Source organism: Mytilus edulis, chromosome 11 (assembly GCF_963676685.1).
Source record: "Mytilus edulis chromosome 11, xbMytEdul2.2, whole genome shotgun sequence".
Classification (NCBI taxonomy): domain Eukaryota; kingdom Metazoa; phylum Mollusca; class Bivalvia; order Mytilida; family Mytilidae; genus Mytilus; species Mytilus edulis.
In genome coordinates, this window is record NC_092354.1 from 54,689,712 (window position 1) to 54,715,630 (window position 25,919).

Genomic DNA, 25,919 nt, shown 5'->3' on the forward strand with positions numbered 1-25,919 from the left:
AAAGTGTTACCCTCTGACGTCTTTTAAACAATAAAATTGCATGAAATAAGATAGAGAATAAAATAACTACATGTATTTAAAAAACAAAAAAAAGTGATTTAAGTTAGCCATTATGTAGATAAAAAAACTCCAATTTTTTTATGAGTTGGCAATAAACTTACAACCGTTCCATTTTTTGATAAAACCATTATTCTGTCAAGATGCATAGCATGTCAATGTATGTTCTAGATATTAACAATAATAAATTGAAATTTAGATTATATGAAACGCTTTGCGGTTCGCTGTATTTATAAATTGGCGTATTCCTGATTTCATTTTTTTTTTCGTTTGCTGTGCAAACATGTATTCATTTGATCTACTTTTAACGTAACACGACTGGTGTTACATTGTGAGGAAGATTTGATAACCCTTCTGGACTATATAAATTAAGTCGGCATTGTTATTCGTATCGCCTTGTTGTTGTTCTATGCATTGTCGTTTGTTCAAGACTAACATGACTAATGAGTTTGTGTATTCCTTTGGGCCTCTATTTTACTTTCTATATCGGCAAAGTGACAACCGATGAATATATAACAAAACCCTAGACTCAACGAGTATGTACATTGTCATGGTTTTCTGTTAATTTTTGTTTGTTTCATTTGTATTTAACTTATCTGATCACTCTCATTTAAATATTCACCGTAATACTGGTTGTTCCATGATGAAGTGTTTGCTGACTCATTCCCAGATTCTTAAATTGAAAAAAAGACAAATGCAAACTTGAACATGTTCTACGGTGGATATCGTATGTAGATTTGGTCCAATTGTGCCCGTGTCGGGTTTGCATACTTTAAATTCGTTGTTTCCTTTTTTTTGGCAATCATTAAAGATTCCTAATTGTTTACACTTATTACATTTGACAAATTCTCTGATACCTGACCTGTTTTATCTTTCATTGTCTATAGGATCCCGATATAACGTTTGCGTATTGCGTATTAGGCTTGTTGACTTTGAAAAATGAAATAGGTATACTAAATAGAAATTCACAACATTTACGCTAATATGTTTAAGTATTATTATGGATTAGAGGAATTCATATGAGGAATAACTTTATTTTACTGATAAAATGTTGTGAGCACTTGCGCAATAAAAACAAAGTTTTCCCCTCTGACGTCTTTTAAACAATACAATTGCATGAACTAAGATTGAGAAAAAAATAACTACATGTATTTAAAAAACAAAAAAAAAGTGATTTAAGTTAGCCATTATGTGGATGAAAAAAAACTCCAATTTTTGTTATGAGTTTGCAATAAACTTACAACCGTTCCATTTTTTGATAAACCAATATTCTGTCAAGATGCATAGCATGTCAATGTATGTTCTAGATATTAACAATAATAAATTGATATTTAGATTATATGAAACGCTTTACAGTTCGCTGTATTTATAAATTGGCGTATTCCTGATTTCATTTTTTTTCCGTTTGCTGTGCAAACATGTATTCATTTGATCTACTTTTGACGTAACACGACTGGTGTTACATTGTGAGAAAGATTTGATAACCCTTCTGGAGTATATAAAATCAGTCGGCATTGTTTATCCTATCGCCCTGTTGTTGTTCTATGCATTATTGTTTGTTCAAGACTAACATGACTAATGAGTTTGTGTATTCCTTTGGGCCTCTATTTTACTTTCTATATCGGCAAAGTGACAACCGATGAATATATAACAAAACCCTAGACTCAACAAGTATGTACATTGTCATAGTTTTCTGTTAATTTTTGTTTGTTTCATTTGTATTTTACTTATCTGATCACGCTTATTTAAATATTTACCGCAATACTGGTTGTTCCATGATGAAGTGTTTGCTTGCTCATTCCCAGATTCTTAAATTAAAAAAAAAAGACAAATGCAAACTTGAACATGTTTAACGGTGGATATCGTATGTAGATTTGGTCCAATTGTGATCGTGTCGGGTTTCACACTTTAAATTCGTTGTTTCCTTTTTTTTGGCATTCATTAAAATTTCCTAATTGTTTACACTTATTACATTTGACAAATTCTCTGATACCTGACCTGTTTTATCTTTCATTGTCTATAGGATCCTGATATAACGTTTACGTAATGCGTATTAAGCTTGTTGACTTTGAAAAATGAAATAGGAATACTTGATAGAAATTCACAACATTTACGCTAATATGTTAAAGTATTATTATGGATTAGAGGAATTCATATGAGGAATAACTTTATTTTACTGATAAAATGTTGTGAGCACTTGCACAATAAAAATAAAGTTTTCCCCTCTGACGTCTTTTAAACAATAAAATTGCATGAAATAAGATAGAGAAAAAAATAACTACATGTATTTAAAAAACAAAAAAAGTGATTTAAGTTAGCCATTATGTAGATAAAAAAATCTCCAACTTTTTTATGAGTTGGCAATAAACATACAACCGTTCCATTTTTTGATAAACCAATATTCTGTCAAGATGAAAAGGATGGCAATGTATGTTCTAAATATTAACAATAATAAATTGAAATTTAGATTATATAAAACGCTTTGCAGTTCGCTGAATTTATAAATTGGCGTATTCCTGATTTCATTTTTCTTTTCGTTTGCTGTGCAAACATGTATTCATTTGATATACTTTAAAGTAACATGACTGTTGTTACATTGTGAGGAAGATTTGATAACCCTTCTGGAGTATATAAAACCAGTCGGAATTGTTTATCGTATCGCCTTGTTGTTGCTCTATGCATTGTCGTTTGTTAAAGACTAACATGACTAATGAGTTTGTGTATTCCTTTGGGCCTCTATTTTACTTTCTATATCGGCAAAGTGACAACCGATAAATATATAACAAAACCCTAGACTCAACAAGTATGTACATTGTCATAGTTTTCTGTTAATTTTTGTTTGTTTCATTTGTATCTAACTTATCTGATCACGCTTATTTAAATATTTACCATAATACTGGTTGTTCCATGATGAAGTGTTTGCTGGCTCAATCCCAGATTCTTAAAATGATAAAAAGACAAATGCAAACTTGAACATGTTCTACGGTGGATATCGTATGTAGATTTGGTCCAATTGTGCCCGTATCGGGCTTGCACACTTTTAATTCGTTGTTTTCTTTTTTGGCATTCATTAAAATTTCCTAATTGTTTACACTTATTACATTTGACAAATTCTCTGATACCTGACCTGTTTTATCTTTCATTGTCTATAGGATCCCGATATAACGTTTGCGTAATGCGTATTAAGCTTGTTGACTTTGAAAAATGAAATAGGAATACTTGATAGAAATTCACAACATTTATGCTAATATGTCAAAGTATTATTAAGGATTAGAGGAATTCATATGAGGAATAACTTTATTTTACTGATAAAATGTTGTGAGCACTTGCACAATAAAAATAAAGTTTTCCCCTCTGACGTCTTTTAAACAATAAAAATGCATGAAATCAGATAGAGAAAAAATAACTACATGTATTTAAAAAACAAAAAAAAAAGAGATTTAAGTTAGCCATTATGTAGATAAAAAAATCTCCAACTTTTTTATGAGTTGGCAATAAACCTACAACCGTTCCATTTTTTGATAAACCAATATTCTGCATAGCATCGCAATGTATGTTCTAGATATTAACAATAATAAATTGAAATTTAGATTATATGAAACGCTTTGCAGTTCGCTGTATTAATAAATGGGCGTATTCCTGATTTCATTTTTTTTCGTTTGCTGTGCAAACATGTATTCATTTGATCTACTTTTAACGTAACACGACTGGTGTTACATTGTGAGGAAGATTTGATAACCCTTCTGGAGTATATAAAATCAGTCAGAATTGTTTATCGTATCGCCTTGTTGTTGTTCTATGCATTGTCGTTTGTTCAAGACTAACATTACTAATGAGTTTGTGTATTCCTTTGGGCCTCCATTTTACTTTCTATATCGGCAAAGTGACAACCGATGAATATATAACAAAACATTAGACTCAACAAGTATGTATATTGTCATAGTTTTCTGTTAATTTTTGTTTGTTTCATTTGTATTTAACTGATCTGATCACGCTTATTTAAATATTTACCGTAATACTGGTTGTTCCATGATGAAGTGTTTGCTGGCTCATTCCCAGATTCTTAAATTGAAAAAAAGACAAATGCAAACTTGAACATGTTCTACGGTGGATATCGTTTGTAGATTTGGTCCAATTGTGCCCGTGTCGGGCTTGCATACTTTTAATTCGTTGTTTCCTTTTTTTGGCATTCATTTAAATTTCCTAATTGTTTACTCTAATTACATTTGACAAATTCTCTGATACCTGACCTGTTTTATCTTTCATTGTCTATAGGATCCCGATATAACGTTTGCATAATGCGTATTAAGCTTGTTGACTTTTAAAAAATGAAATAGGAATACTTGATAGAAATTCACAACATTTACGCTAATATGTTAACGTATTATTATGGATTAGAGGAATTCATATGAGGAATAACTTTATTTTACTGATAAAATTTTGTGAGCATTTGCACAATAAAAATATAGTTTTCCCCTCTGACGTCTTTTAAACAATAAAATTGCATGAAATAAGATTCAGTAAAAAAAAAACTACATGTATTTAATAAAAAAAAAAAAAAAAGTGATTTAAGTTAGCCATTATGTGGATAAAAAAAACTTTAACTTTTTTATGAGTTGGCAATAAACTTACAACCGTTCCATTTTTTGATAAACCAATATTATATCAAGATGCATAGCATTGCAATGTATGTTCTAGATATTAACAATAATAAATTGAAATTTAGATTATATAAAACGCTTTGCAGTTCGCTGAATTTATATATAGGCGTATTTCTGATTTCATTTTTTTTTTGTTTGCTGTTAAAACATGTATTCATTTCATATACTTATAACGTAGCACGACTGGTGTTACACTGTGAGGAAGATTTGATAACCATTCTGGAGTATATAAAATCAGTCGGAATTGTTTACCGTATCGCATTGTTGTTGTTCTATGCATTGTCGTTTGTTCAAGACTAACATGACTAATGAGTTTGTGTTTTCCTTTGGGCCTCTATTTTACTTTCTATATCGGCAAAGTGACAACCGATGAATATATAACAAAACCCTAGACTCAACAAGTATGTACATTGTCATAGTTTTCTGTTAATTTTTGTTTGTTTCATTTGTATTTAACTTATCTGATCACACGTATTTGAATATTTACCGTAATACTGGTTGTTCCATGATAATGTGTTTGCTGGCTCATTCCCCGATTCTTAAATTGAAATGAAGACAAATGCAAACTTGAACATGTTCTACGGTGGATATCGTTTGTAGATTTGGTAGACATGCTTTTGTCATAACTGGGTTTATATATAGATAAGACTGTCGAGTGTCCTATTTGGATTGTTTAAACAAGTCGGTTGATGCCTTTAATGGCGTTCAGATCGATGTGAGCCAAGGCTCAGTGTTTAAGGCAGTACTTTGCCTTATTGATGAGTACATTTTGCACATTGTGACATGGAGAAATGATTCATTGACAATCGTACCTAATCATTTGATTTCAATAGTCTTGCTTAAACACCTAAAATCACGCCAGTTTTTTTCAGGATACATCTCTTTGGCAATGATCAGCTGAAAAATGTCTCATTAAAACAAAAATACAAGTTTGACTGTATTGACCTTATACGATATATATGGGGTCATTAAATTTCATATGACCATTGATTGTGGGTCTATACAAATAACAAAGGTGAGCAAAAGTAACAACGAGCTTGCTTTCAATGATTTCTTTATTTGTTTTACTCCTTCATCATTCATTTCGCCATCTGTTGTCGATGCGATACGTTTCAGAGTTTTATTCACACTGTAATATTTTCTTAAAGGAACGTAACACCACTACTAACCTTGAATGAAATTGAACCTGGTCTTATAACATAATTTTAAATGAACACGTTTTAAATATAGTCGCTTTTAACCGTGCAATACCCCGAACAAGATATTATCAGTGATATTAAAGTCCAAAGTCTTAATGTATGCTCTGTTTTATGGTGCTGTTCTCGGCATTCAATTGCTGAGCAAGCATATTCCAGTTAGATATTATTGTATGTTTTAATGTGTCAGTGTTAGTCATCAACATCGTTTATAATAAATGATTGTCATAATATTATTTTGTTCATTAGGGAGGCTCATTGACTGATAAGGATTGTCCCGCTCCAGTTATGATTCACATTTGCTCAGTCCCGACATGCATATTATCATCGATATCAATATGTACAATGAAAATGACGTCAAATAATTACACTATAACAACATGATTTTCTTCTCTTTTGTTTGATGTAAGCATAGTTCCATTGACTTTTTGAAAACAACCTTTGAACGTATGTGCGTAAACTATCTAAAGATGTAAGAAGATGTGGTATGAGAGCCAATGAGACAACTCTTCCTCCAAGTCAAGGTTAGTAAAAGCAGACAAATGTACACTATTAAATGTATCTAAATATGTACTCTTTTCCTACAAGTCCATAGTAAAGCAATATTTTAACATTTTTAAAAAAAAATTTAATAATTAAAAAAACAGCGAATGATAAATCAGCCAATACTCCTTATAAACAAAAATAAAAGTTTTTTTCTGCCATTTGGTCTGAATTTTGTCCCTTTAACCTATTCCTTATTTCCATTCTCAATGTTATGTAGTTTTTAAATATATTTCATTGATTAATAAGGTATATATGCAGGGCCCATGGGAATAGTCTTTTTCAAATGGATTGGGATATTAATATGCATAACAAGTAGTACACGTATTACAAATTTTGATCGTGTTGGGTTTGCATACTTTTAATTTGTTGTTTCCTTTTTTTAGCATTCAATAAATTTCCTAATTCTTTACATTTATTACATTTGACAAATCTTCTGACTCCTAACCTGTGTTATCTTTCATTGTCTATAGGATCCCGATATTACGTTGGCATAATGCGTATTAAGCTTGTTGACATTGAAAAACGAAATAAGAAGACTTGATAGAAATTCACAACATTTACGCTAGTATGTTAAAGTATTATTATGGGTTAGAGGAATTCATATGAGGAATAACTTTATGTAACTGATTAAATGTTGTGAGCACTTGTACAGTTAAAATATAGTTTTCCCCTCTGACATGTCTGACGTCTTTTAAACAGTAAAATTACATGCAATAAGATTGAGAAAAAATAACTACACATGTAATAAAAAAAAAAAGTGATTTAAGTTAGCCATTATGAGGATAAAAAATACTCCGATTTTTTATAAGTTGGCAATAAACTTACAACCGTTTCAGTTTTTGATAAACAAATATTCTGTCAAGATGCATAGCATGGCAATGTATGTTCTAGATGTTAACAATAATCAATTGAAATTAAGATTGTATAAAACGCTTTGCAGTTCGCTGAATTTATATATTGGCGTATTTCTGATTTCATTTGTTTTTTGTTTGCTGTTAAAACATGTATTCATTTTATATACTTTTAACGTAGCACGACTGGTGTTACACTGTGAGGAAGATTTGATAACCATTCTGGAGTATATAAAATCAGTCGGAATTGTTTACCGTATCGCAATGTTGTTGTTCTATGCATTGTCGTTTGTTCAAGAATAACATGACTAATGAGTTTGTGTTTTCCTTTGGGCCTCTATTTTACTTTCTATATCGGCAAAGTAACAACCGATGAATATATAACAAAACCCTAGACTCAACAAGTATGTACATTGTCATAGATTTCTGTTTATTTTTGTTTGTTTCATTTGTATTTAACTTATCTGATCACGCTTATTTAAATATTTACCGTAATACTGGTTGTTCCATGATAAAGTGTTTGCTGGCTCATTCCCAGATTCTTAAATTGAAAAAAAAAGACAAATGCAAACTTGAACATGTTCTACGGTGGATATCGTTCGTAGATTTGGTAGACATGCTTTTGTCGTAACTGGGTTTATATATAGATGAGACTGTCGACTTTCCTATTTGGATTATTTAAACAAGTCGGTTGATACCTTTCATGGTGTTCAGTTCGGTGTGAGCCAAGGCTCAGTGTTTAAGGCAGTACTTTGCCCTATTGATGAGTACATTTTGCACATTGTGACATGGAGAAATGATTCATTGACAATCATACCTAAAAATTTTATTTCAATATTCTTGCTTTAACACCTAAAATCAAGCCAGTCTTTTCAGAATACATCTCTTTGGCAATGAAAAATAAATTGAATCAGTTGAAAGATGTCTCATTAAAACAAAAATACAAGTTTGACTGTATTGACCTAATACGATATATATGGGGTCAGTAAATTGTATATAACCATTCATTTTTGGTCTAAACAAATGACAAATGTAAACAATGATAACAACGAGCTAACTTTCAATGAAATCTTTATCTTTTTTTCACTTCTTTATCATTTATTTCGCCATCTGTTGTCGATGCGATACGTTTCAGATTTCTATTCACACTGTAATATTTTCTTAAAGGAATGTACACCACTACTAACCGTGTATCAAATTGAATCAGGTCTTATAACATAATTTTAAATGAACACGTTTTTAAACATAGTCGCTTGTAACAGTGCAATACTACGAACAAAAGATTATCAGTGATATTACAGTTTTAATGTATACTCTGTATTATGGTGTTTTTCTGGAATTCAATTGCTGAGCAAGTATATTCCAGTTAGATATTATTGTATGTTTTAATGTGTTAGTGTTAGTCATCAACATCATTTATAATAATTGATTGTCAATATTATTTTGTTACTAAGGGAGGCTCATAGACTGATAAGGACTGTCTCGCTCCAGTCATGATTCACATTTGCTCAGTCCCGACATGCATATAATCATCCATATCAATATGTACAATGAAAATGACGTCAAATAATTACACTATAACAACATGATGTTCTTCTCTTTTGTTTGATGTAAGCATAGTCTCATTGATTTTTCTGAATACAACCTTTGAACATATGCGCGTAAACTATCTAAAGATGTAAGAAGATGTGATATGAAAGCCAACGGACAACTCTCCCGCCATAGCACGGTTAGTAAAAGCAAAAAAATGTACACTATTAGATATATCTAAATATGGACTCTTTTCTTTAAAGTCTATAGTTTAGCAATACTTCAATTTTTTTTAATTTTTCAACAATTAAAAAAGAACGAATGATAAATCAGCCAATATTCAATATAAACAAAGCTAGATGTTTTTTTCTGCTCTTTGGTCTGACGGTTGTCCCTTCAACCTATTCCCTATTTCCATTCTCAATGTTATGTCGTTTTTGTATATTGTATTGCTTAATAAGGTATTAATGGGAATAGTCTTTTGTCAAAGAATCGATATATATATATATGTATAACACGTATAACCAATTGTGATCGTGTCTGGTTTGCAAACTTTCGATTCGTTGTTTCCTTTTTCTAGCATTCATTAAAATTTCCAACTTATTAAATTTGACAAACCCTTTGACTTCTTATCTGTTTTATCTTTCATTGGCTACAGGATTCCGATATAATGTTTTTGTAATGCCTATTAAGCTTGTTGACTTTGACATACGAAATAGGAATAATTGTTAGATGAATACTACATTTTCGCAAGCATGTAAGAAAATTATTACGGGTTAGAGGAATTCATGTGATGAATAACTATGTGTAACGGACAAAAATTCCTTTGCGGTTCAAAACAGATTTTTTTTGGCAAAATGTATTTATAGAATGTGCGTATTAATTAAGTACTCCAACATTACTCATGTTATTGATACATTACGATCAAGAGTTGAAAGAGTTCAAATGGACCTTTAAAAGTATAGCAACATTATGAAGAAAGGTCAAGCATTTGCATAAGGAAGTTGAAAATGATTTGTACAAATAATATCATTTTTTGGTTATATTTTATTTAGCATATGCATTTCAGTATATTTGTTCTACTCCATATATTGGAGACCAAATCGGATCACATGAATATCTTTTAATGTTTTAGTTTGATTTTACCCTTTTGTTCTTTATTTGTGTATTATTTCACCCATCCAACAACAAGGCTACTTTATATGTTGTTGGAGAAAAAAGAAGTAGCAACTGATCGGTACAAAACAAAACGTTGTTAAGTTCTTTTTTTTTTTTAAATTTTGTATATTTTACCGTAGTTTTGACTGTCCCATGCTAACTCGTTTCCTTGGTCATTTCCATAGACTTAAAACAAAAGACAAAAATGAATGTGTAGAGCTCTAGAGCACTAAAAATTACACAACGCTTCTCATATAACGTTTTTTGAACAACGGAATTTATTAGAGTAAGGAAAACTACTAAATTAAAAAAATATGAAAATTGTGATCGTGTTCAAGCATTATGTGGTATATATGTGAATAATAGATATTGCTAATTTGGCAATAATTAAAAAACAAAACCACTAAACTCTGAGGAAAATTCAAAACAGAAAGTCCCTAATCAACTGGCAAAATCAAATTTATGGCTTGTTTGGCAATATTTGTTCTAGATGATAACACTAGTTCATTGAAATTAAAATAAGAGAAACTTTGTATTCATTTTCAATTAACTAATCTAACAAGATGACTGGTGTCACATTAGAAGATAATTTGAATAACCTTCCGGAGCAGCTAAAATCATTCGTGATTGTTTATGTTTTCAATCATTTTTCGGTTTAATTTTGCACTACATTGTTGTTTGTAGAAGACTAACGAACTTGTATTTCCTATTTGTATCTCTCGCCTCTCTGTGTCTTTCAATAATGTCAAAGTTACTTTCGATAACTAAACAACAAATCCAAAGAAACAAAAACATGTACACTGCTATGGTTAGTTTCCTGTTGATCGTTGCTACATGTATGTAGTTCCTTCACCTTTCGGACAATTGGTTTATGCTTATTCAAATGACTTACCATAATTTGGGCTGTTCCATGATAACTGGTTTGCTTGCTCATTTTCAGATACTTTATTTTAATAGACAAATATAAATGTTTTAAAAGTCTTGAACAACAAAAATCAAGCAATTCTTTCCAAGGGGTGTCTTTTTTAAAACGAAAACAATTGACTCAGCGAAAAGATGTCTCGATATATAAACACATGGAAAACAAGTATTGCAACACCAACTTGAAATTCAAATTAAAAAAAACACTCTTTATTTTTGTGTGATATAATTTGTTGAAATAGAACTAGTTTAACATTATTCAAATCTTACCTCAGTTTAATCAATAAATATCGACTCGATAAGTTAATATCTGCACATGCAGCTATTGTACCCGTAAACAGCAAAACAGGTGTTTTTATCCTCATTGTTTTCAACACTTCAAATAACCAAGTTTATAAAATTATGTTATTGACACCTTGGAATTGGTCATCCACAACTCTTATCTGCAGCAAGATGGCAGATTATCAGCACGAGAGCAGCAGGTATGTCACTTTGACAATTGCACGTATTGTTGGTCATCACTATTCCACTATAAGTCGTTTTGAGAATAAAAAAATCAGGCAACAAACGATGTAAAACACCTTCCGAGATCAAGAAGACCCCGTATAACATCTGCTAGGGAAAATCAAAGATAATGAAGGTTGGTAAGAAGGAAATCCATTGCAAACAATACAATCCTAAAAACAGAGTGGTGGCCATACAGAAGCCTTTAAACAAAAACTGTTCGAGATCGACTTATCGCTACTGAATATCGTGCGATAAGACCATTTCGTGGAACTTTGCTTACGAACAGACACACTGTTGTCCGTATCCATTGTAGTGCAGAGCTAGCCAAAGTGGGAAATTACCATCGTGGAGGAAGATCCGTTGTTCCAATGGAGTTCTGTGTATCTTCCTTGGCTCGATCGTACCCCGGATTTGAACCATATCGAGCATATATGGGACACTATTGAGCGTAAAGTGCGCAAAAGGATACCCCAGTTCAAACACGTCATGAAATAAACAACGCCCTTCATCAGTAACGGTTCCTGCTACCTAAGCAACAAATTAGTCGTCTTATGGCAGGAATCAGAAGACATTAAGAGGCGGTGCACAAAGTACAAATTTTGCGTATAACGATCAACCATGATGTAAACAATCATTTTAAGATTTATTTTGAAATGTCTTACATTGTAAAGTTCGACTACAGTAAAAGTTTAAAATGCTTTTTTTTTGTACAAAAAACACTTCATTTTGTTATCAAAATTGTGATTTAGATAAAAACTTTTTTTTATTTTTTTTTTCCTTCGTTTTCATGCCAATATTATCATTAACTAGGTTTCAATATTATTTTTCAATTATTTTATCATATTCCATCCCAAATAAGAGGCTGATTTTTCAAGTTAAAAAATCAAGGTGTTGCAATACTTTTTTCCATGTGTATATAAAACAACATATGGCGTAATTGATCATGTGATGTGATCTTTGGATATTACATACTTAGTATCTGATTTAATTTTTATTATCAGTAAAACTGCGTGCTAGTGACCTAAAAAGTAATGTAAGAGGTCTGTTAATTCCATATGAGCATTGGTCAATTTAAAAATGAATGCCCACAATTACAACTTGTAAGCTTAAAATGAGTTTTCCGCATTTGTTTTTATCATTCGTCAATAATCTCGACAACTGTTGTCAGAGCAAAACGCTCCTGATTTTTCTCTAATTAACGGACTTTACACCACTGCTAAACGTGTAAAATAGGACAAATTATAAGTTTATATTTTGTTTAATTTTTTACTGTAAATTGAAGGCATACCTGGCTGCACAATTCATAAAACAGTCGAACTATTAATGTATCTCATTCTTTGATCTAATGACTGCATTGTTAGGCTTTATATTCGATTATGTAATATTGTTATTATATTTGACTTTTGAAATTGAACGCAGTGAATAAAGACTATTTATCAGAAAAAAGATTTTACTCTTTTCAGGCCTTTTTACCTTTTTTTAAATTTTGACGATTTGCATCCTATTGTATTATTTTGATTTCAATCGATAATTACTTTTAAATCCATTTGATTCTAGAGGCTTGTTTCTGTGAGTTCATAGTAGGACATGATAATATACTTTGTCATGGATAGATGCATTTATTATCATGAGTATTATATTCAATCTTTAAAAAACAATTAAAAAAAATTAATGCTACTTTTAATGTCTTACCGTTATATTGGCTGTATGAATATGATCCACTAGCTAAATTGTTTCCACGTCCTTGAAGTAATAAGAATGACCTTATATTGATAATAGCAGTAACATTTTTTTCTTGGTCGATATTTTTTGTTGTTAAAGCTTGTTTTTTTTTTTTTCGTTTTAATGGGGTTTTTTTTTTAAAATTTGAAGCAATAAGCTTTGGATAAGTTTCTTTTGTTAGTTTCAGTTTGCACTATCATCAGCAAGGGAGTATCAATGATGTATGTGTTATACTGGTTTGTTGCAATTCCATTTCTATGAAATTATATTTCATTTATATTTCAGTTATATATTATTATATTTTTCAAATAAATGAGTGTTAGTCATCCGAATCGTTTACAAAAAATAATTGTTGTAATATTTAAAACTTTTTCGAAACATGCAGATGCAATATCTACTTGAACATGAACAAAATATGGCAACATGATTTATCTTGCATTTTGTATTATATAATATAACGTGATATCATGTTCCTGTATTTAAATTTGGAAGGCACTTGGAGTTACCATATATTTACACTAGTATATGGATGAGCATTGCTTTCTGAAAAAAAGCAATCCTTTAACCGATTTTCATTTTTTACCAATAATAAGGATTAGCAAAAGGTCCCTTTTATAAAAAAAATGCTTTGTTTTTTAGATAGTATTTAAACATGTTCAAGTGCCTTATATATTTTTACAAGAAGGATCAATTAGAATTGTCTTTTTCAAATGCATACTTAGAAATTATGAGCATAAAAGTCAAAAAGTAATATAACATAAATACTTAACTCTGAGAAAAAATCTGACGCCCACACGCGTAACAAGGAATGTGATTTTTTTAATTAGATTGATGGTTTTTGTGTTTTTGTATATAGATGCATTACATTATAACTATTCTTTTTTCACTGCCTGTTAATTTTCTTAGATGTTTGTGAGATTATGAACTTGACAAAGATGCATCAATACATTTTCATTAATGTATTAATACAGCTCTTTTCCGTCTTTTCAAACCAGTAAGATCGGAACCTTTACATGTACATGAGGAAAAGAGGAAATGTCTTCTTGTTCACTTCACCAATAGAGGAATTGATGCAATAAACATCTGGAACGTTCTACATCCCAAAGAGGTAACATCTTAAATTCCTATCTATTTTCAAAATCAGTCTGTTCATATTGTATCCTACGTGAATGATTGACCAAAGTCCGTTTTCAGTGACAAAGAGGCCGTGAAATGTCTATTATCTCTTCATGACAAGCATTTTGTTGTTCCGGCGGACAAAGCTTCAAATAATATTGTCTTTGTACGTAAATCGTATTACTATAAATGTCTTAGGAAAAAAGAATTAGGAATGAATGAGCACTCAGGTAATCCCATATACAAAGTCATCATTTGACAAAGATTATATTTTGGTAAATCACAAGTCCTTCATGGTTTAAATGAACATTATATTGAACAACAAATCAGAGGACATACCTTGTTTGTATTGGATACCTGAACTTCACACCATTTCGTACAAACAACGGTACAGTGCATGTTCCACTAAAAAATTGTCCATTAGATTTACTACAATTCTGTCCATAGCGAAATAAGGTCTTAAGAAATACTGTGAAACTGTTTACTCGAGTAGTATGCTGTTTACTAGCGTAGTGGCGTTAATCATATGTGGATTTTTAAAAATACGAAAACAACTTCTAAATTATTTCAAATTTAGGTCTCTTTCTAAAAATAGTTCCATCAAAACTTTTGATTTTCAACCCTGTATAGATGTACTACCATTCCCCATGTGAAATTAAAAAATTGCCTGAAAAAAATACTCCACAATGCCTTTCAGCATAAAAATAAAAGCATATGGTTTAAATTTATTACTTTGGGATATCATAATAAAATTGAGAATGGAAATGGGGAATGTGTCAAAGAGACAACAACCCGACCAAATAAAAAACAACAGCAGAGGGTCACCAACAGGTCTCCAATGTAGCGAGAAATTCCCGCACCCGGAGGCGTCCTTCAGCTGGCCCCTATACAAATATATACTAGTCCAGTGATAATGCACATTTTGTTAACGGTGAATAAAAGGGTACACGATGCTACACAGAGGACTAAGTGATCAGTATGCTGGATTTTTTTGAATTTGTTGAATTTGGAAGTAGACTTTTTCAACGAATTGTCGGCATTCCTATGGGAACGAACTGTGCGCCTCTCCTTGTTGACCTCTTTTTATTTTCATATGAATCGAAGTTTTTTCAGACACTTGTCAATAGCGAAAAGATAAAAGAAGCCAGATTATTAAATTTCAATTTTAGATACATTAGTGATGTACTTTCCATTAACAATTTGAACTTTTCTTATTGGGTTCCATTAATATCCGACAGAACTAGAAATTAAAGAAAAAACAAATACGGCTTCTTCCGCGTTATTTTTATACTTATATCTCGAATTTAACATACACAGTCATCTCAGTACCAGAATCTGTTACAAACAAGACGATTTTAATTTTGAAATTATAAATTTACCCAACTGAGTAGCAATATATCAACTTAATCTGCATATGGGATATACATTTCCCAACTTATTCGATGTTCAAGAGCTTGCAGCTCCTACTCAGACTTTGTAAAACGTCATTAGTGTCTGGAAGAAAGTTGATGAACCAGGGGTATGTAAAAAAAAGCCTCGTTTTTTTTTCTCAACAAAGTTCATCTGAAGGTACCAAGACCGTGTTGATAAATATTCCGTATCCATCTTCGGATTTCAAATGTTTGGCCTTGAGCGTTCCTGATGAAGGTAAATCCAGGAAAGTGCTTTGGACGCAAATAATTATTTAACGTGTTGTTTCCAATTCTTCACAAATAATACCTGATGATCTTGATGAACAGATTCTGCGTACTGACGTTGTTTATAATCTTAACCTCGTGATATATTGTTCTTTTATTTGTCTTGCTTGAACTATTATCATTACTTTAACTGTTTGGTCTGTTTTATGTGATATTCATTGAACGTGGCTCGTTACTTATACATCCCGTCAATGTGGTTTTTTATTATCTTTCATTTTTGCTAGGTGGGATTTGATATGCGTCTTTTCGGTTTCCTTGTTTCTTATAACGTGAATATGTACACTTAAAGATCCCGGGATTGTTCTATTATATGTGTTGATAGTATTGTTCTGTTATCAAGTTAATAATAGTTTGAACGAAAAATGAAAAAAATATTTCATTCAAGTAGTAGTAATAACGATATATGGATTCTTATAAATTCTAAAGAACTGCTGGATAAGTTTTAATCTCGGACTTTTTCGGTAATTGATTCTAACATAACTTTTAATTTTATAGCTCTGCAAAAGATAATCGTTTAATAAACTGAATGTGACTTTTCACTTTGTAATACTGGTTATTTCAAGTATACTGTCAAGTTTTGTCATAATCAGTTCAATGGTTTGAGAAAAATCTAGTATAATGAAAGACGACATCTACAGCGATTCGAGCAACATTTTTTCGACAAATCCAAACCAAGCCGCATCAAGACAGAATATAGTTTGGACCAATGAATGTTCAAATATTTACCTTATCTGCGTACAAACAGTTTAATATGATACACAAGATGATTTGAGGAACTGTTCAGGCCAATATATAAAAATTATGGGGTAACTTTCACTCATGAATGGTAGAAATGTTATTAGAAATGAGTAATTGAAATATTTTAGCAGAATAAACTATCAATATAAAAGTTTACTGTCTCCATGAAGGTTTCAATAAGTCCTTACGTAAAAAATAAATTTACGCCGCGTTTCAGAGGGGGACATAAAAGGCTTCTCTTTTAGTGAATTATTTGTCATTACAGCATTAAGAAAATTTTTACTGACTTATAACTATATATTTATTCAATGTTTTCCTAGGAAAATGTTCTATCATAGCAGAATATAAGAAATAAGGAGAAAAAGACCCCCCCCCGGAAAAGAAATAGACTTAGTATGGCTTGTTCTGTCAACTGAAAATTCATGGTAGAGTCCTATTTCAAGAAAATTTTCCCATAAAATCTGTTTTGGAGACTTAATCTACTCAGAATATTTCGTTTTTTTTAATATTTCACTTAAATAGCGAGAAATTTTAACACATGAGAATACTCACAATGTCAAACGTGCATGTACAGCGTTCCATATTAGGTGTAATACCACCATTGATTTCCCCCATTATTCTTTGTTAAAGGAGTAGGTCCTGTAAGGACCGATTTTGGCCTCAAATTTCAGGTTCATCTGACGAAAGATTTTGACCACTTTTTAAACACTAAAGTGTCTATTTTATTTGAATTAATTAGTTTATGTGAAAGATTTTAACAGATTTAGTTCTTAAAAACGATCCGATTCAAGCTCAAATATGAAAAATCTACCTAATATACCAAAAAATGTCACTTTTCAGATGGTTTTTGGTAAAAATGAAAGTGGCCGCATCCGTGTTCATCCTCAACCTTTATATATGTTATGTATTATCATAAAATACAACTTACATTTCAATATTGAGGATGAACACGAATGCGGCCACTTTCGTTTTACACGAAAACCGTCTAAAATTTAACTAAAATGCTAGAATTATGAGGATTTCAGTAATTTAGCATGACTTAATGGTGCTAGTACCGGGTATATGTGCATTGTATTGTCAAAAACAGCCCATATTTATGTAGCAGAAGCATTCTACTGTCCAATACATAACTAAAGGTTTACATTTTAACAATTTTGTAAAACTGCTATATTTAGTGGCCAAAAAGGGGTCTTACTGAACCTACTCCTTTGCACTTTTCAAAAAAATGTGCAGAATTTATCTTTGATACAGATAAAGAAATAATTTGCATGAGTAAAGTTTTATCCTGTCCAGTACTATAGAAAAGATTCCAAATCACATGTCATTGCATATAAGAAAATAACCATCACTGGACGTTAACATAGCAAATGTGTCCTTTTAATCTAACTGTGTAAAAGGTTTAGTAACCATGTAACATCAAGATTACAAAATATTCTATAGAAATCCCCAATAGAAAAATAATGGTGTTTTGAAATATGTCTATGACACAAATGTTTTACTGCAAGAAAAGATTGTAAATTCTTATTGCGATAAGACGTGTCACGGTACTTGTCTATCCCAAATTCATGTATTTGGTTTTGATGTTATATTTGTTATTCTCGTGGGAGTTTGTCTGTTGCTGGGTCCGTTTCTGTGTGTGTTACATTGTAGTGTTATGTCGTTGTTCTCCTCTTATATTTAATACGTTTCCCTCAGTTTTAGTTTGTTACCCCAATTTTGTTTTTTGTCCATGGATTTATGAGTTTGAACATCGGTATACTACTGTTGCCTTTATTAATAACCTACAAATGTCAAACTCAAGGGAATATTTCTTTTCGACCTACTTTGGTATACAACCGGATGTGACTTACCACGATTTGGTAGTATTACACCTGCATACCACCATTCTCCATGTGGAATTGTAATTGTTTTGAATAGACATTGAACGACAAAATTTCTTTTTAGAGATGTTTGCAAATTTCTTACGCCCAATACGCGACACAATGTATGTGTTTTTTTTTTAATTTGATAGATGCATTTTGTGTTTTTTGTATTTGTTTGTTTGTCTTGAGATTTTAACACAGTGATGACTGCTGTAACCATATTTTAACTATTTTACTGATTGTGTCTGTTTTGTTCACTCATCGTTGTAAAAATAACGGAATTTGATGCGGCTGTCATAAAAGTGAGATGTTTAGCTCTATACAAACCTGGTTTAATCCATCATTTTCTACATTTGAAAATGTCTGTACCCAGTCAGGAATATGACAGTTGTTGTTCGTTTGATATGTTTTATCCTTTAATTTTACCTTTTGATTAGCGACTTCCCGTTTTAAATTTTCCTCGGAGTTCAGTATTTTTGTGATTTTACTTTTTACAAAGCGAAAAATTCCTGATTAAATGACAAATTCAAAAGGATGTGCCGAAATTTGATTTTTTATATTTTTTAGATAAATGATCAGAGTTCAAGAAAAGACAAATGGCATTCAAATATTTTTTCCACTTTAGAAAATAAACACATTACATAATTTAAAATTTCTCCTTTTTGGCAGTTTCGTAAATTATTATTAGACCAGAGTGAGCAAATATATGATTTTTTTTAGGTATTAACATATTTTGCAGTTTACAGTACTACAAAATTATCTTATCAATAAATAGTAACATGATGATAAACATTGATATTTTCAGCTTTAACTGCTACAATTGCCTAATTTTCAGCTGTATTTTGACCATAAATTGATATTTGTAGATATCCGTTTATAAAGAGACAACCATTGAATATTTAAAAAAAAATTGCAGACAGTATTTGTCATGAAGGTATTATATATGCAAAATGTCAGGTCAATATGATAACATTGCATTTGGAGCCTATCGCATAGTTTTCTGAAATACTTGCTCTTAAGAATAGTTAACTCATTTGCACAAATAAAATCATTTTTTGGTAATATTTCATTTAGCATATGCATTTAAATATATTCTTTCTACCTCCTATATAAGATACCAAATCGGATCACATGAATATCTTTAAATGTTTTAGTTTGATTTTACTCTTTTGTTCTTTGTCGAAACAAAATAACAGAAATATTAAGTAAATACTTAAAAACTTTCATGGATATATGCTTTCTTGCTTATTTTCAATTTGAATTGTAATGGCTCCTTATCATTTTTATTAAGTTCCTTTTGTTTTTGAATTTTATATATTTTACCGTAATGTTGACTGTCCCATGCTGACGCGTTTCCTTGGTCATTTCCATATACTTTAAACAAAAGACAAAAAATAATATGTAGAGCTCTAGAGCATAAAAAAAAACCACAAAGCTATATGACATTTTTTGAACAATGGAATTCATTGGAGTAAGAAAAAAATTATAAAAACTGTGATCATGCTCAACCATTATGTGGTATATGTGAATAATAGTTTGCAATAATTGAAAAACAAAACCACTTAACTCTGAGGAATATTCAAAACAGAAAGTCCCTAATCAACTGGCAAAATCAAATTTATGGCTTGTTTGGCAATATTTGTTCTAGATGATAACACTAGTTCATTGAAATTAAAATAAGAGAAACTTTGTATTCATTTTCAATTGACTAATCTAACAAGATGACTGGTGTCACATTAGAAGATAATTTGAATAACCTTCCGGAGCAGCTAAAATCATTCGTGATTGTTTATGTTTTCAATCATTTTTCGGTTTTAATTTTGCACTACATTGTTGTTTGTAGAAGACTAACGAACTTGTATTTCCTATTTGTATCTCTCGCCTCTCTGTTTCTTTCAATAATGTCAAAGTTACTTTCGATAACTAAACAACAAATCCAAAGAAACAAAAACATGTACACTGCCATGGTTAGTTTTCTTTTGATCGTTGCTACATGTATGCAGTTCCTTTACCTTTCGGACGATTGGTTTATGCGTATTCTAATGACTTACCATAATCTGGGCTGTTCCATGATAACTCGTTTGCTTGCTCATTTCCAGATACTTTAGTTAAATAGACAAATATAAATGTTTTAACAGTCTTGAACAACAAAAATCAAGCAATTCTTTCCAAGGGGTGTCTTTTTTTAAAACGAAAACAATTGACTCAGCGAAAAGATGTCTCGATATATAAACACATGGAAAAAAGTATTGCAACACCAAATTGAAATTCAAATTAAAAAAAAAACACTCTTTGTGTTTTTGTGATATAATTTGTTGAAATAGAAGTAGTTAAAACATTATTTAATTTTGTAAAAGGAGGCAATAATTGAATCACAAAACCACTGGACTCCGAGGAAAATTCCAAACAGAAAGTCCCTCATCAACTGGCAAAATCACGTAAATGGCTTGTTTGGCAATATGTGTTCTAGATGATAACACTAGTTAAATAAAATTTAAATTATATAAAACTTTGTATTCACTTTAAATTAACTAATAGAGCAAGGCGACTGGTGTCACATGTTGAAGAAGATTTGATTACCCTTCCGGAACACCTAAAATCAGTCGTTATTCTTTATATTTAGGTCTTTCCACTTTTCTGTGGAAAGACCTATTGTTTTTCTTCTGATTATTTTTTTTTTTCTTCCGCCTAATTTTGTTCTTGCGATAAACATTTGTTTCGCAATATGTCGCTTAGATATTTTGTATATGATATCGAACAGTTTATGCGCTTTTGAAATTTACCCTGCGTAAACGAATACTTTTCTTTGTAGGAGTTATCTCCCCAAACACTGTTTTCCTTGTTATGGCATCTCCTTCGCAACCGTTAAAGATTATGACAAATTTATTTTACAAAATTGTTCGTTACATCCTCAGTAATTTTTGGCGTATTTGGATCGAAGCGATTCGAAGAAATTTTATAGGAGTTATCTATCTTTTCGGAATAAATTTGTCGGTATGTTTTTTTAACTCATAAACCGTTAACCGTATAACCCTGGAATGTTTTTATTTGAGTCCCCTGATTCCTAACTTAGAAAATTAGGTCAAGGTCAAAGGTCAAGGTCATATTTTAGATTTTCATATGTCTTTGATTTCCCTATAACTCTTGAACGGTTATAGATACAAAAAAATTAAGCAGTGAAAAATGCTTGGTACTTCAAGGGGCAACTTTTTTTACATTATGACTATATTGATTTTACCATCATGTAAGGGACATAACTCCCATCGATGGTTTTTAAAAGGCCATTTTTAGGCAAAACTCTTAAACAAAAGGTCCTTGACCCATAGGGTCTTTTGCAATGACCTTGTGGAGCAATGACCTTGACGAAGGTTACAAGGTCAAAGGTCAAGGTCATCAAATTATGTGGTTTTGGCACTATCTAAACAGTTTTATGTGTGTTTGAATTTCAACCAACCAACCAACATACCAACCAACCAACCAACCAACCAACCAATCAATCAATCAATCAATCAATCAATCAATCAATCATGATCATGATCAATCAACCAATAATGATCATGATCAATCAATCAATCATGTTTCCGTCTCATGTGTTTCTTATAGGGTTCAACCAACCAACCAACCAACCAATCAACCAATCAATCAATCAATCAATCAATCATGATCATGATCAACCAATCATGTTTCCGTCTCATGTGTTTAATATAGGGTCCAAGATCTTCTTTGTGTCTTTTTCCGTGTTTCAATTGACCCTATCCAATGTGTTTAACCAACCAACCAACCAACCAACCAACCAACTAATCAATCAATCAATCAATCAATCAATCAATCATGATCATGATCAATCAATCATGTTTCCGTCTCATGTGTTTAATATAGGGTCCAAGATCTTCTTTGTTTCTTTTTCCGTGTTTCAATTGACCCTATCCAACGTGTTTAACCAACCAACCAACCAACCAACCAACCAACCAACCAACTAATCAATTAATCAATCAATCAACCAATCAATCAATCATGATCATGATCAATCAATCATGTTTCCGTCTCATGTGTTTAATATAGGGTCCAAGATCTTCTTTGTTTCTTTTTCCGTGTTTCAATTGACCCTATCCAACGTGTTTAACCAACCAACCAACCAACCAACTAATCAATTAATCAATCAATCAACTATTCAATCAATCATGGTCATGATCAATCAATCATGTTTCCGTCTCATGTGTTTAATATAGGGTCCAAGATCTTCTTTGTTTCTTTTTCCGTGTTTCAATTGACCCTATCCAACGTGTTTAACCAACCAACCAATCAACCAACCAACCAACCAACTAACCAACTTATCAATCAATCAATCAATCAATCAATCAATCAATCAATCTGTATGACTGTTTAATCATGACAGTTTATTGAAGGAACAAACTCTCAATTATTCAAGAAAAATTGAAATTTAATATTGTTCTTACGTCACTTCTGAAAAAAAATCCACATGTTCTCTGAAACTACAAGTACAATCGACCTCAAAATTTGCAGTCAGCAGGGCATACATGTACTAAACGTTTATAAAAAAAACTTGGTGCAGATATCTCTCAAAGCTTTTCCTAGAGAAAAGAAATGGCAATGCCGTAAAAATAGCTTGCTAGGTCCGTAAATCTCAGTAAAAACCTACAATAAAATGTCCGCTCCGAGTTTGAAATACTAATCTGTGTTACAAACAGGTGCTGAAAAATGTACATTATCAGAAAATAATCAATAAATGTGTTTTAAAGTTACACCGGATCAATTAAATCCAAAACATGCACTACTTGTGAACTGTCATCAAAATGTCAATTTCCTACAATGACAAAAGAAATTACATTGTGTACATTCCATCTCTATAGATGTTGTCTGTTTAACGTCCCCACCTAAAAAGAAATAAAAAGACTATCTTTTCGTTATTATAAACCCGTGTCACGTGATGTGGCGCGCGCGCTGTACCTAAAATAAAAGAAAAACTTTCCAAACTAAACATGAAACTTCTCCGGTAACAATAATATAGACCCCATACAGAAAGAAACAAACAAACAAACAAACAAACAAACACCCCCCAATTCAATTAATTTTACAGGGGGAAAGACCCCCTACAATTGCTTTTTTAAAGCAATTGATTTATATTTTCACTTATTTTTCGTGTTGGTTTTTCTTTGCAATGCATTGTTTATTGAAGTTTAACGAACTTTGCTATTACCATTTGTATCTCTCGCCTGTTTGTTCATGTTTGTTATTTTCAATTTTGTCAAATTTACACTCGATAAATAAATACCAAATCCAAAGAAACAAGAATATGAACACTGCCATGGTTAGTTTTAAGTTGATCGTTGCTACATGTATGCAGTTCCTTTATCTTTTAATTGATTAGTTTATGCTTACCATAATCTGGGCTGTCCCATGATAACTTGTTTGGTTGCTCATTTCCAGATACTTTAGCTTAATAGACAAAAAAAAAATCTTTCAACACTCTTGAACACCAAAAATCAAGCAAGGCTTTCCAGGGAGTGTCTGTTTAAAAACGAAAACAATTGACACAGTGGGAAGATGTTTCGTTACAAAACAATCAATTAAACTGAATGATTGTGAACTTGTTAGCTTAAAATGAGTTTTCCGCATTTGTTTTAATCATTCATCAATAATCTCGACAATTGTTGTCAGGGCAAACGCTACTAACTTTTCTCTAATAAACGGACTTTACATTACTGCTGATCGTGTATTAAATTGAACCAGACGAGTGGTCTCAGTAATTCCTAATGAAATCACTAGCCAGTCAATACTAAGATTATGAATTAGAACCCCACTTGAGTGGATGCACTCGACTCCAATCTTAATTGACTTAGATTGTCAATTTTCCTATCGAAGGTCGGTGGCTTTCTCTTGGCACTGCGGCTTTCTCTGGGCACTGCCGCTTCCTCCACAAATAAAAACTGGTTGTCACGTGAAAGCGTAAATGCGACGCAAAAAAGTGGCGTTTAACTCAAAAAAATAATCAAATCTATACTGAATGATATGTTGTTTCTTACCATTACACGGATTGGTCCATGGTTTCTGTCGTAACACATTCTCCGGTTTTCTTGAAACTAGAAGAACAAATGTATAGGACTAAATATCAAGCAACTTATTACTACAGTATTTCTGTACACATCGAGACAATTCAATGTACGGTACTCCAAATCAGCTATGATCTAGCCATGTTTGTTATTTTGCACTTGATGTTTTTACATTGAATATTAAAGGAATGACTGTTATACAAAAAAAATATGAGGAAATAAAATATAAAAATTGTGGTGCAAAGTAAATATCCTAAATTTTATTCCTGGATATCAATAAAATGTTTAAGTTTAAAAAAATATTAAGTCGGGTATTTGAACATGTTATTGTACATTTTTTCTTTGGCAGAAATGCTCAGTACTAATCAGACATTATGCTATTAGATAGTCATGTAAATGTCATTCTCAGATTCTGAAATTCTTATAAACATCTTTTCGGATTATATATCAGCGTAAGAAAATATGCACATGTACAGATGTATATATCAATAAAATAAATAGTAAACTAAGTAAACAATTCAATTAATATCATCCTTCCATTGGGACTTTTCGGGATAACTAAATTAGCGTCGTTATTGGCGAAGTCATGAAGGAGGCTTTTGACGTTCCGGCATTGTTCGTTATTAACATTTCTTAGGATTTAATCTTGATCGGAACGTTGTAATGACTTAACGTTCCATCTCCTTTCGATAGGCTTTACCCTATCTTCATTTTGAAATAACTTTTGTATGCTTTGCTCATTGTTGAAGGCAGTATATACGTACGATGACCTATAGTTTCAAATTTCTGTGTCAGTTCGCTTTCCTGTGGAGGTTGTCTCATTGTCAATCTTTACACATCCTCTTTATATTATTTGAAATTGTTGTTACCACAAGTGTCAAGATGGGCACTAATTGGCGAGTTTCTGTGTCGTGCAGAGATTCAAAATGCGGTGTTTGCGGTCAAGACAGTGGGAAACAGAAAATAATGAAAACATTTAAAAATGAAAGAAAATGTCCTGAGAACGCCAATATGCCTTGTAAGACAACAAACATCATTTACTGCGCCAAGTTGTCACGAAACTTATATTGGACACACCGCAAATAGCATCTGTGAAAGGGTGCGCGTTCATAAATAACAAAACAAAACACCCACAATAAAGAACCCCACCAATCAGTGCCCATTTTGACACTTGCGGTAAAAAACAACTGATTTTAATACGGAAAGAGTTATTAGGCCAGGTGCAGAAAGGTTATATCTATAGTTTTCGGAACATATCTTGACTTGTCCATAGGGTATGGATGTGT

At 31.5% G+C, this 25,919-nt stretch overlaps 1 protein-coding gene across 1 annotated transcript in view; it reads right to left on the reverse strand.

Annotated features, from left to right (window-relative positions):
• The window catches only part of LOC139494385 (GTPase IMAP family member 8-like), a 41,886-nt gene extending 16,431 nt beyond the window's left edge, over nt 1-25,455 (reverse strand). Inside the window, exons 1-6 of the mRNA XM_071282549.1 lie at nt 25,398-25,455; nt 24,607-24,663; nt 23,963-24,019; nt 4,069-4,119; nt 2,947-2,997; nt 1,815-1,865 (exon numbers count right to left, since the gene is read on the reverse strand). Of these exons, the coding sequence (XP_071138650.1) occupies nt 1,815-1,865; nt 2,947-2,997; nt 4,069-4,119; nt 23,963-24,019; nt 24,607-24,663; nt 25,398-25,455 (325 nt within the window). The remainder of the gene's footprint in view (nt 1-1,814; nt 1,866-2,946; nt 2,998-4,068; nt 4,120-23,962; nt 24,020-24,606; nt 24,664-25,397) is intronic.
• Between the last annotated feature and the right edge of the window lie 464 nt (nt 25,456-25,919).